Genomic DNA, 13,528 nt, shown 5'->3' on the forward strand with positions numbered 1-13,528 from the left:
GTGGGCTCTTGCTAGTGAAAGTACACTCGAACAGGATGCGGCGAGTGCGGGCCGCTGTTGCATACAAGCTAAAGTGTGAAGCAAGTATCGTCGTAGTTCCGTAACGCAGTTGATATCTCAGTAATCCGCTTGTACGGGTCACATTTAAGCTCTGTTTCATGTAGATCTCCGTCGACCATGCCAGTGTCGCGTAGAGTAATGCATCGCAGCTGCTCTTTGTCCTACCGCTCGCGTCGAACATATCCTTGATATGGACCAGTTTGCGATACGGTGCGTTTCTTTGCCTTTTTTGTCGCATTTAAGGGATTTTCGCTGCCGTCAATCGAAATTGCATTCCGTCAACAGCGTCGTCTGCGCCGTCGTCTGCTAGGACACCCGGGGATGGGATCACAGGATCGCAGCTTCTACAAACGACATGTCAGCAAAAGTATCTAAAAGCGCTTTGGTATTCGCATTTAATAAAGAAATAAAATGAAAAATATAATTTGTTTTTGTTGCGAACACAATTCAAATATTATTAATAAAAAAAGCGCATTTGTAGGTTTTTTCAACGAAGCAAAACTGCAGCCGTCGTCACGTTTTGTGTTATTTGGGTTTTCGTAGCATTGTTTGAGTGCTCGTGCGGTGGACGTGTATGAAGAACACAAGTGTGTTTTGGAAACCAACGACGAGAATTACGCCCTATCAACACTGGTGATTTTGAACGGGTAAAGCCCTGAAGAAAGGTAGCGCTACGACTTCTTGTCATCTGGAGAGGCAACGAAGAAGAATGTGCGGTTTTGCTAAGCCTTGATGAGCCGTCTGAACGGTGAGTCCCGTGTACGTTTCTTTACTTCTGATCTCTATTCGCACGCGTTATTAGTGTGCGCCTATATAGGGATGGCAGTGCAGGCAGTCTGCGTGCGGTTGCCTCAGCTATAATGCGTTAACGCCGATTCACACGACGGTCCGTTCGCCCGCGGCCCGCGCACTACGTATTCATGCGTCACCACATTGAGAGGCGCGCTGTTGGCCGCGGCAGCGGGCGAACGGAAAATCGTGTGAATCGGCCTTTACCAGAAAAGAACGGGCGTATAGGCCGCATGGCAACTGTTGCTCCATAGTCTCTATCTGCGTTTAGTACTCGGGTGCCGCGGTAAATAAAAATGCCACCAGTTATCACAACAGAGTTATGCGGTCGCTTGCTAGCGCTGCGAAAAACAACAGACAAAGTTTACTACATTCCAATAGCATAGATTTGTGCTACGTAGGAGAGGATGATGAGCGTGCAGTGCCACGTTAGAGAGCGCTCTTGCTAGGCCAGCTGCGGACAGACAAGGGAACTGACAACGGTCGAGTTGCCTCGCGGCTGGTGCCCGTCGGATTGATTTGTGCTACTTAGAAGATGACGATGAGCGGCAGTGCCGCGCGACAGAGCACTCGCGCTAGGCCAGCTGCCAACAGACAGTGCTCAGTTTGTGTACTCGTGGGATTAGTGCTTACGCCTTAATATTTGTCATACAATTTTTTCGGGGACAATGATCGCGTGTAAAAGGCTGGGGCATATCCCTTGCCTAGTCATTTGTAAATTTTTATCTGTGCTTCCCCATGGAACAGAATTTGACACAGTATTATGTCAAAGTTAGATCGTTCTTGCGTCTGCCCTGAGGTGTAGGTGTCGATGCTTCCTCGCCTTCAGATTTTGAGAACTGTTTGGGATGCAACTGCGCACTTATTTAGGATTTCAAGCTTTTTGCTATATCCCTCGTTTGTGCGGCCCGCTTTCAAGTCGTTCGCTATATCGGTGATGGTTTGTTATTGATTTTCACTTTCTCTTATTTATTCTTGGTTGACTGCCACCAGCTGTGCTGCCGGCGATTCTCCGCGCTCGGAACTATTCCCAGGCACGAGACCCTACCCACAGACCTCCCTGCACCACACTCACCAGTTTTCTTCGGTATTTTTTTCCCTTGCTCTTACTTGCATTGCCACTAGGCAGTTTTTATTTCTGTGCAGATTTGTTAAATGCAATACCAATTTTCGTTTCATGCTGTGATGTGAGATATCGTGCTTCTTGCTAATGCATTGCATGCCTTTTCCATCCTCTCATCATTTGTGCAAAGCAGACGGGTCTACTGGTCGCTACGTTCATTTTAAAAATACCTTCGGTGCTGCTGCAAAGCACCCTAGTAGTAATAAAATCCTGTGCATGCTATATTCGAATAGTTACGCTCTTTTCATCATGCATAAAAATAGTGGTATTCCAGCCTGCTCATCTTTCTATGCGGGTGTGACAGTCATGTAAATCTACTGAAAAAATGTATATCGGTGCATCACATACAATCTGTTCATTTCTTTTGTCATGGGCCCTCTCATTGCTTTTTGTGTTCCTATGTTACTACCTTATTCTAATTTATGAAGCAGTAGACAATTTCTTCTCTTGTCATTCATGACATTGTTACGGCCACTGACAACAGTTGCTCTGACATATTTATTTGCAGTTGCCAGCTGCCAGTATCTACTGGGCCATTCGTGCTTCCAGCTTTTGGCTGTGCTATCTCTCCTCAGCTGTTTGTGGTAGGTATTGTTTTCCAGTGATGCATACCTTACCTGCCTATTTAGAAAAATTTCGTAGACATAGGCTCACAGCCGGGTTTAGAAATGCATGCAGAGCTCTACGTGCACTTAGCAGCAGTACCTCCCTGTATAATCACATGAATCTGATCCTGAATTACATGAATGTAATTACATGATCTGTATGAAATAGTCGCTCATGAAGCTTTTGACTGCTGCTGTTAACATAATGGAATTTACACTGGTTCAGGTGCAGAGGCTATTTCACACATGTTGCCTCTTATGCATATGTGCCCTCTGAAAGGACGAACATATTCCTTTATCTCTTTAAAAAACATTGTGTTCTATCATGCTGCTTTACCGGTATTTCTGGTGTATAGACCAAAATGTCACTCAGTATTGTAACATGAAGCGGGAACTCAGTTTGTCCAATGTTTTAGAGGTAACATGAAGCGGGAACTGAGTTTGTCCAATGTTTTAGGGGTCCTAAAACATTGGACCAACACAGTTCCCACTCGAGTTATTGATCACTTCGCTCTCGCCCTACCATAAGCTTGCCGTCCAGGTTGGACAAATTGATAGAGCGACTGCTCCTGTGAAGTGGTGGTTCTGAGTTCGAACACCGGACCAGGACGAATCTTTCTTTAACTACGAAGTTTCTGTGAAAGCTGTATAGCTTTCCTTTGTAGCCATTTGGCTGTGCTCGAGTGGATGTCAATGAGTAATTACTCCTTATTACAGATCTTTTGTCAACGCCAAACTGATTCAGTAGCAACAAATAGTAGAAGGGTAAAAGCATGCTGCTCCCAAAAATTCGTTAAGCATGTTATAAAATGTATGCTGTATTGTTTTAACTGCTGCAAAGAAATAACGGTGATGTTAGATGCCCAGCCCCTATTAGGTAAACATAGCTCGCAATTAACACAGTGGATGGAAAAGAAATATGGACTTCAACCCTCACGACGACCCTCACCCCAGTAAAACAAAAAGTGTCAGTGTTGCCATACTTGAGAGCTTTGCTCTTTAAAATTGCAGTAGACTGCTACTCAAAGTTGACAAAAAAATGCGTCTCGTTTTCTGCATGTGCATTCCACAGTGCTGGTGCCATTTTCACTGGCCATTGACATTCAGTCGCATGATGTGCACCCCGCTCCTCGAGTTGATTTTGTTTGTCTTGTGAACCTGCCGTCAAAATCAGTGCAGGATAATGCTTCCCCAGTTGACCTGCAGTTAACCTTGTCCTTTGCCAGCTGCTGTCACCCTTTCTCCACAGAGAAGGGCGGTGGGAGTCCAAGCCAGGTGGAGTTGAAATATTTGACTAGTAGTGGACAGGGATCCTGCGGTTTGTTGAGTACACAGGCAAATTGGAGACTTATGGAAGAATTTTTTTACCAGCCAAAAAAGACGCATACACAAGACAGAACCGCACAGGACAAGGGCTGGTAAAAGCCGTAGTCCTCTGTGGTTCTCTCTTGTGTATGCGTGTTCCTTGGCGGGTAAAAAAATTCCTCCGTAAGTCTCCAATTTGCCGGTGTCCTCCACAGATTGGAGGATCCCTGTCTGTTACTAGTCAAATTTCATTACTCCACCTGGATTGGACTCCCACTGCCCTTCTCAAACTTTTGAAATCCTGTTGCCCTAGCAGATCATCAGCTGTCGGTTGTATTACTTTAGCTTCAGTGAAATTTGACATGTAGCGGACAGGGATCCTAGAATTTGTGGAGTACACAGGCAAACTGGAGACTTATAGAATTTTTTTACCAGCCAAGGAAGACGCATACACAAGATTCGTTGTCTGTGTTTCACAACTGAAAGTTCTAAATGCGTGCAAAAGTGTATCGTGCATTCGCACGTATTTTGAAAACTCAATTTCTGCAGCATTAGGTTTTCGGAATTGGAGCTGTAGCATTGCCGCCACAGAATCCCGCTCGTTAACAAAGCGCACACTTATTTGCTAGGTATATATTCGGTATACCGCAACCAGTACACGTCACTGTTTGGAAGGTTCTGTCGTGAAATTTCTGATTGTGCAAGGTAGCTTTTCTTTTAAATTCAAGCGCTCTCTATTTTCTATTTGCTTTTTCCTGTGCATATTCATCGGTCGTTTCAATTCGGAAGCGTTGGTGCTGCAAGACGTGCATACGGAAGCTACGTTTGTGCACAAAGCTCCTGAATTTTTGAAAGCGCAGCTCTGACAGTTCTCGTTGTCATAAATAAGTACAAAGCAGCCTAATCTTTTTGGACACACCATTTCATGCTCTTAGCTGTTTCTGAGAAACAGGCTGCCTTTTTTTCTGTTTTTGGTGTGAAACATTCCTAACAACTTCTTTCTTTCTCGATGCACAGATAGCCTATGCATACACGGGCAGCTTGATTGCAATATTTAGGGCAATATTTATAACAGGTGCAGTGAGCCTTGGTGCATGTGGACAGAAATTAAGCTAGGGTGGGGTGGGGTATTTTCGCACAGGGTAATATTATGCGGAGGGTTTGGCGTATTGAAACCGAGTCTTTCTGAGCTCTTATTAGACGTCCCAGCACCAGGACAGTAGTTGAGGCTTTTCTTCTTTGTTGTCTAGTCAATGGTTTCCATCACATAAAATAGCCTTAATTCTAGCTATCCCGTGGCCGTCTAACAGAACGATGCAGATATACTGAAGTGATCAGTGTTGCATAAAAGTAGTGAGAACATTGCAAATGCAAGGCAACTTCATTGGTTTGCAGTGCACTAACGTGGCAGTCAGAGAGAATTACACATTACATTTGCAAATCTAAATTGTGCATAATAGTATGGACTGGCACGTAATGTGCGAAGTAATCACAGTTATCTCGTTCATGCCAAATGCTAGTGTCAAACATTGTCAGTATTGCATATTTATAAAGAGCAGGCATGCTGCGCCTAACTTGTCGTTGGATAGATTTTATTACTATGAAAGCAAAAAGTTTACACATGGCTGTCGTGTTCTTGCGTGGGAAGTAGTATTACCTTAAATGAGTATAACCACCAAATTTTTGGTTATGTGTGTTCTTTGTAGTGACGTGCTGGGCATTCGTATACATAGAATTGTTGCATAGTATTCGTCTCCAATCGCTAAATAATTACAACCAGGACAGCAGCTTGGGCATGTTGGTTATTCATTCTTGATGGAACAGCGCAAAACATCGGGACAAGAGACAAGCGCTGACTTACAACTGGTTTTTATTTCGAAGAAACATTGCTTCTTATACCTTCTTCACCCTCTCAAAAAACACATGCGTCGCAACCATATCGTTCAAGCGTCCACAAAAAAGCATAAGACAAATAATCACAGATATTTATAATCACATTTTTAACATGTCAAATTCTTTCTTAGTCAAAGCAACAGACTGCGTGCTGACACAATCGTCGCGCAGACTCGCTATCGAAGCTGCCTCGATTATTTCCCGGACTAACTGGTCTTTGTGATTAGCCAAAGCTTTGCATTTTTGGAAAACCGGTGCACAACTAGTTGAAGGGCAATCTCTGCAATGGATTCCCAGGTTCCTGCAAGCTTGCTCGAAATTATTTTTGTGTTCTAGCAGCCTTTCATTCATGCACCTGCCAGTCTGCCCAATGTACTGTTTACCGCAAGTCACTGGCAACGAATAAACAAGGCCTTCGGTGCACTCCACAAAGGGGGTTCGATGCTTTATCGTGCATCCCTGCTTCTTTTTGGTCGGATCGGAGTTGACTCGTCTGCACAGACTTTTGAGTTTATTAGGAGCAGTCATCACTACATTCACGCCAGCTTTTCGACCTATGCCTTTCAGGCGATGGGAAATATTGTGAAGATACGGAATTGCTACTACCGGCCTCCTTTCTTTCTGTTTCTGTGCATCATCTTGCTGCTCGGGCCTAGCCTGCATCAGGTGCTTTTTCATCTGCTTGGCAACAGATACCAACAGGTGCGAGGGGTAACCCGAGTTGCCAAGCCGTTCCGCCTGGCGAAGGAAGCTCACATTCATTTTGTGAACACAGGATTTCCTCAAGGCATTCGTGAAGCACAAGTTCACAATAGCCCTCTTGGTCAGCTTAGAGTGAGCTGATTGGAAGGGCATCGGCGCTTTCTCCGCTCTGGGCTCATAGGCCCAGCAGGCGTGCCCTCTAGTGAACTCAAGTCTCAGGTCTAAAAACCTGAGTGACCCTTGAGCAGGAAGCTCGTGCGTGATAATAAGTGGCTGCAAAGCCTGCGCAAAGCGACCCACCTCCTCCATTACTGCTTCTAGCGTATTCGCCCTTTGGCCATCACAAAGAACTAGGTAGTCATCAACGTACCTAAATACCTTTTTAACACTAGTACCTGCAAGGGTTACGTTCAGGAACCTGTCTTTTCGCGCCAAGTACAAATCACTGAGTAGAGGCGCGATACATGAACCAATGCAAACACCGCGTTTCTGGAGATACACTTTTTCCTCCCAACAGACGTAAGTTGACCTGAGGTACACTGCTAATAGCTCCAGGAACCCTCTAATAGACATTCCGCAGGCGTTTTGAAATGCAACAGCACCATGCGTATCTATGCATTCTTCTACAGACACCATCAGCTCGTCATGCGGTATGGAATAATACAAATCTTTTACATCAACTGAGCATGCGGCAAAGGCACTGCTAGAATTGTCAGTTAAAAATCTAGCTATATCGTCCGAAGATTTCACCTGAAATGGGTCGTCAATTGTTAGTAGTTTTAATTTTGCTTGCAAGAAGACACCAAGAATCTTTTGCCACGTCCCTCCCTCAGAAATTATTACCCTCAAGGGCCAGTCTGGTTTGTGAGTTTTTACAGTGAAAAACGCGTCCAAGTTAGACTTCTTGCAAGTTTTTATGCCTCGAAGGAGGTAGTCAAGTTTAAGTTCTTTGCATAGCTTCATAGCAGTTACCTTTGCTTTCCTAACAGCTGATGTCTTGTGCTCGTCAAAAACAGAGCTGATGGTTTCTAACGCCTTAGTTTTGTACAAGTCCTTGGAAATCACAGCAAAGCCCCCCCTCTTTGTCAGAGGTCAGCAACGCAAGGGAATTGTCTTTCAAGTACCTTACAGTACGTCCCACTGGGAGATTCCTCTCGCAGAGCTGGTAGCGGCCAACGACGTCGGCTCCGTCTGAAATACACCTTGCACTTTCCGACTCGGGGCTTGCCTTGGCAACGCGCCGCACCATGGCAAGAAGCTCCGGTGTTGTCTTCTTCGGTTGGATGGCAAACTTAGGCCCAAGGCTAAGCACCTCGCGGACCGGTTGTGGCAGAACATCCACACCAAGCGTGTGGATCTTGTTTTCTTGGCTTTGTTCGGTCATGCCTCTTCTCCTTTCATTGTAGTCAGCGCGCAGCAAGGTGCAAGGAAAGTGCAAGGTGTATTTCAGACGGAGCCGACGTCGTTGGCCGCTACCAGCTCTGCGAGAGGAATCTCCCAGTGGGACGTACTGTAAGGTACTTGAAAGACAATTCCCTTGCGTTGCTGACCTCTGACAAAGAGGGGGGCTTTGCTGTGATTTCCAAGGACTTGTACAAAACTAAGGCGTTAGAAACCATCAGCTCTGTTTTTGACGAGCACAAGACATCAGCTGTTAGGAAAGCAAAGGTAACTGCTATGAAGCTATGCAAAGAACTTAAACTTGACTACCTCCTTCGAGGCATAAAAACTTGCAAGAAGTCTAACTTGGACGCGTTTTTCACTGTAAAAACTCACAAACCAGACTGGCCCTTGAGGGTAATAATTTCTGAGGGAGGGACGTGGCAAAAGATTCTTGGTGTCTTCTTGCAAGCAAAATTAAAACTACTAACAATTGACGACCCATTTCAGGTGAAATCTTCGGACGATATAGCTAGATTTTTAACTGAAAATTCTAGCAGTGCCTTTGCCGCATGCTCAGTTGATGTAAAAGATTTGTATTATTCCATACCGCATGACGAGCTGATGGTGTCTGTAGAAGAATGCATAGATACGCATGGTGCTGTTGCATTTCAAAACGCCTGCGGAATGTCTATTAGAGGGTTCCTGGAGCTATTAGCAGTGTACCTCAGGTCAACTTACGTCTGTTGGGAGGAAAAAGTGTATCTCCAGAAACGCGGTGTTTGCATTGGTTCATGTATCGCGCCTCTACTCAGTGATTTGTACTTGGCGCGAAAAGACAGGTTCCTGAACGTAACCCTTGCAGGTACTAGTGTTAAAAAGGTATTTAGGTACGTTGATGACTACCTAGTTCTTTGTGATGGCCAAAGGGCGAATACGCTAGAAGCAGTAATGGAGGAGGTGGGTCGCTTTGCGCAGGCTTTGCAGCCACTTATTATCACGCACGAGCTTCCTGCTCAAGGGTCACTCAGGTTTTTAGACCTGAGACTTGAGTTCACTAGAGGGCACGCCTGCTGGGCCTATGAGCCCAGAGCGGAGAAAGCGCCAATGCCCTTCCAATCAGCTCACTCTAAGCTGACCAAGAGGGCTATTGTGAACTTGTGCTTCACGAATGCCTTGAGGAAATCCTGTGTTCACAAAATGAATGTGAGCTTCCTTCGCCAGGCGGAACGGCTTGGCAACTCGGGTTACCCCTCGCACCTGTTGGTATCTGTTGCCAAGCAGATGAAAAAGCACCTGATGCAGGCTAGGCCCGAGCAGCAAGATGATGCACAGAAACAGAAAGAAAGGAGGCCGGTAGTAGCAATTCCGTATCTTCACAATATTTCCCATCGCCTGGAAGGCATAGGTCGAAAAGCTGGCGTGAATGTAGTGATGACTGCTCCTAATAAACTCAAAAGTCTGTGCAGACGAGTCAACTCCGATCCGACCAAAAAGAAGCAGGGATGCACGATAAAGCATCGAACCCCCTTTGTGGAGTGCACCGAAGGCCTTGTTTATTCGTTGCCAGTGACTTGCGGTAAACAGTACATTGGGCAGACTGGCAGGTGCATGAATGAAAGGCTGCTAGAACACAAAAATAATTTCGAGCAAGCTTGCAGGAACCTGGGAATCCATTGCAGAGATTGCCCTTCAACTAGTTGTGCACCGGTTTTCCAAAAATGCAAAGCTTTGGCTAATCACAAAGACCAGTTAGTCCGGGAAATAATCGAGGCAGCTTCGATAGCGAGTCTGCACGACGATTGTGTCAGCACTCCGTCTGTTGCTTTGACTAAGAAAGAATTTGACATGTTAAAAATGTGATTATAAATATCTGTGATTATTTGTCTTATGCTTTTTTGTGGACGCTTGAACGATATGGTTGCGACGCATGTGTTTTTTGAGAGGGTGAAGAAGGTATAAGAAGCAATGTTTCTTCGAAATAAAAACCAGTTGTAAGTCAGCGTTTGTCTCTTGTCCCGATGTTTTGCGCTGTTCCATCAAGAATTACAACCAGATTTCTTTTCTTCCCTGTTTCAATAGCATAGCAGTTGCTATGACATCAATGTTCAGTATAGGTTATGGAAGGCACAAAAAAGCTACTATATCGCTACTTCATCGTTTTAATTAGTTACAATGCTAAAGCCAGCCTGCCTTAAGAGTCGGAATCACAATGAATGACGAAGCCGCAATTATATTGCAGTTTTCCTCATGCCTCCCCTGGCTTATACTGACCTTTGATGCCATTGCCATTGCTCAGTTTTTAAAAGTGAAGCAGGAGAGAGAAGATATTTAATTACAAATTATTTAGCAGTCATAGGCGAATACTGTGTGGTTATCCGTGCATAGTAATGCCTTATGCATCATTAAAAACAAAAAAAAATGTGCAACTGAAATTTGCTCGGCTGCTGACCCAAAAGACGCGGGTTCGATCCCGGCCGCGGCGGCTGGAATTTCTTTGGAGGAGAAATTCTAGAGGCCCGTGTACTGTGCGATGTCAGTGCACGTTAAAGAACCCCAGGTGGTCGAAATTTCCGGAGCCCTTCACTACGGCGTCTCTCATACCCTGGGTCGCTTTGGGACGTTAAACCCCATAAACCAACCCAAACCAAACTGAAATTTGTTGTCTGCCTCTTTGAGATGAAAAATTTTGAATTTTTCCTTCACTATTTTAGAGCATGAAATTCAGTTAATGGTATCTGAGAAACAGGAATTGCAACAGCCATTTCTCTTCAGCAAGAAAACTGTCATTGGTTTAAGTGTTTTCCCGATTCAAGGTTACCCTATATTTTAAACTGCACAATGTATTATGTGACAGGAACCGTCAAGCACAATAGGTGTGGTTTTAGAAATGACTGGAAGTGATAAGGGAATACATTTACTTAGAGCAGGTAGTGACCGCTGATCCGGATCATGAAGAGTAATAACTAGAGGAATATGAATGGGGTGGAGTGCATATGGCAGGTTCTCTCAGATCATGAATGGCAGTTTTTCAATACCCCTCAAGAGAAAAGTATACAACAGCTGTATCCTACCGGTATTCACCTATGGGGCAGAAACGTGGAGGCTAACGAAGAGGGTTCAGCTTAAGTTAAGGACAACGCAACGAGCTATGGAAATAGAAATGATAGGCGTAACGTTAAGAGATCGGAAGCGGGCGGAGTGGGTGAGGGAACAAACGCGGGTTGAAGACATCCTAGTCGAAATCAGGAGAAAGAAGGGTGCTTGGGCAGGGCATGTAAGACGAAGGCAAGATAATCGCTGGTCCTTAAGGGTAACGGAGTGGATTCCAAGAGAAGGCAGGCGTAGCAGGAAGCAGCAAAATGTTCCATGGGCGAAGGTTTGCAGGAACACGGTGGACATAGCTGGCGAAGGACAGGGTTAATTGGAGAACATGGGAGAGGCCTTTGCCTTGCAGTGGGCGTAGTCAGGCTGATCATGATACTTGCAGAAGAGCTTGCTCATGTTAAAATTTTCATTTGGTAAATATGTGCTTGTTTTACATGCACACAGCTTTTGAAAGGACTAGCATAGTGATAATTGTATTGGGCTTCATAAAATTGTAGCTCTGAATGAAGGTTTGCAATGAAAGGTGTCTGCACTTGGTCACAATATAGGTACACACTAGTGGCGACATGACACACACGATCAGTACATTCTAGTTGTATTCTTTCTTTTTTTTCATGGGGTTATATGCAGGATAGTATGAAAAGGGCATTGGAATTGACTCTTACTTGCATTATTTTCATTCATATTTGCAGGCACCCGGTGAAATGCACTCATAGCCAAAGCTCCTTCACTCAGCCGAGCAGGCTACGGCATCATCCAGCATCTTAGTTTCTTTTGAGCGCTTACAGCTCACTGCGGTGGATTTGGTAGATGGGTTTACTTTGCTTTTGGCAGTGTTCTTGGCATTTAATGTCAAGTACACCCCAAAAACAAAGCGGGCTTGTCTGCTGCTTGAGACACTAATGGGGCTTGATCCTAGCGAGCGCCTCCCGAGCGTGTTTTGGGCAGCCACAGCAATCACAGCAATGACTTGAGAAATAAAAGTTATCAGTGTTGTACATTTGTGTCATTATTTCTTGAACCATTGTTATTCCCAACGCAGACAGAGCACCATACTAATGTGCAAACTGTAGTGTAGCCATAAAGTAGTTGTATGAGCAAAAATTATTCTACTCAAAGATTATAATCCCTTTTGCTCATTACTCTTTTGTAGATGTAGCGCAGGTGGATCCTGCAAAACATATGACCAACTTGCTCTGAAGAATATGTGAAATAAGAAAATTAGTACGATACATTGAAAACACGTGAAACTCCTTTGGAAAGAGTAATATAAGATCTGGGCTGATACTCCTTGAAGGAGTATAGTCACTCTAACAAACGGAGTCCTGGAACTCTACCTGAAAGAGTAGTAGGATGCTGTTTCAATGTGGTAGCTTTACTCCCTCGGAGGAGTGCCTGTACTCTATTGCAGGAGTAGTACAGTACTCCTTGAGTAGGTGTTGGATCACTCTTTGTCCAGAGGGAGTAATTTTATTCTGGAAAAAGGAGTGGAATATGGGACAAGCGAATACTCCTTCAAAGTGTGTTCTGGGCACTCCTCTGCACTCCTTTAGTTCTAAGAGTGTATGGAAAGGAAAATGATAGGTGTAACGTTAACAGATCGTAAGAGGGCGGAGTGGGTGAGGAAATGAACGCTGGTTAATGACATCCTAGTTGAAATCAAGAGGAAGTAGTGGGCTTGGAAGGGCATGTAATGAGAAGGCAAGATAACCCCTGGTCCTCAAGGGTAAGGGAGTGGATTCTACGAGAAGGCAAACGTAGTAGGGGGCGGTAGAAAGTTAGGTGGGCGGATGAGATTAAGAAGTTTGCGGGGATACGGTGGCCGCGACTGGCAAAGGACAGGGTTAATGGGAGAGACACGGGAGAGGCCTTTGCCCTGCAGTGGGTGCAGTCAGGCTGATGATGGTGATGATGAGATACACGGCATCTCACCGGAGACGTGGACGAATCCGCTGTACATGCTGAGGGGCAGCGAGGCGTAGCCGCGGGTCGCGTCGTACGTGTTCATGATGGAGGTGAAGAAGAGTCCTCCGCAGCGGAAGAAGGAAGAGAACAGCAGGTTCACCACGAAGCACAGGGCCGCTATCAACCAGCTGAGCCGGCCGTCGAGGCCACCGGCTGGTTGCTCAGCCCGCGTCGCCGCCGCCTCATCTGACGGCTCTTTGGTCCAACTTGCGAGTTCAGTCTTCGCCTTCGAAGGTTCGTCCCATGGCTCCTGGCGGGAAGAGACCAATGGCAAGCACAGTGTCGATCACAGACTCGTAGATATGGCGGGTGAATGAATGCGCGGACCGTGTCACTGACTTTGCAAAGAAGTGCGCGCAGGTGGTTCAATATACCTTAGCCTTTGTATAATACGCACTACAAGGAAAATTCAGGTTGATAATTTTAACTGTCATGAACCAGCTTTATTATTGACAAAAACAAGCGCGCAGGAAACGACGGAGACAAGAAAAGATACAGACAAGCGCTTGCTTTCATCTAAATTTTTATAGGAACATTGGTCGAAATATACAGATAGGGAGAAAAACAGAAGGAAAAAAAAAATGGCTTGCAACACAAA

At 45.2% G+C, this 13,528-nt stretch overlaps 1 protein-coding gene and 1 long non-coding RNA gene across 2 annotated transcripts in view; one reads left to right on the forward strand and one right to left on the reverse strand.

Moving 5' to 3' along the window:
- The window catches only part of LOC149325886 (uncharacterized), a 77,399-nt gene that overhangs the window by 36,272 nt on the left and 27,599 nt on the right, over positions 1 to 13,528 (reverse strand). The window contains exon 2 of the mRNA XM_089562624.1: positions 12,898 to 13,180. Coding sequence (XP_089418750.1) covers positions 12,898 to 13,180 — 283 coding nt within the window. The remainder of the gene's footprint in view (positions 1 to 12,897; positions 13,181 to 13,528) is intronic.
- Positions 518 to 12,204, forward strand: LOC149325888 (uncharacterized). The gene is made up of 4 exons (XR_016285936.1): positions 518 to 808; positions 1,843 to 1,936; positions 2,481 to 2,556; positions 11,658 to 12,204. It is a non-coding gene; the product is annotated as an uncharacterized LOC149325888 (long non-coding RNA).

The sequence above is a fragment of the Amblyomma mixtum genome, chromosome 10 (genome assembly GCF_055824585.1).
Source record: "Amblyomma mixtum isolate Tamu chromosome 10, ASM5582458v1, whole genome shotgun sequence".
Classification (NCBI taxonomy): domain Eukaryota; kingdom Metazoa; phylum Arthropoda; class Arachnida; order Ixodida; family Ixodidae; genus Amblyomma; species Amblyomma mixtum.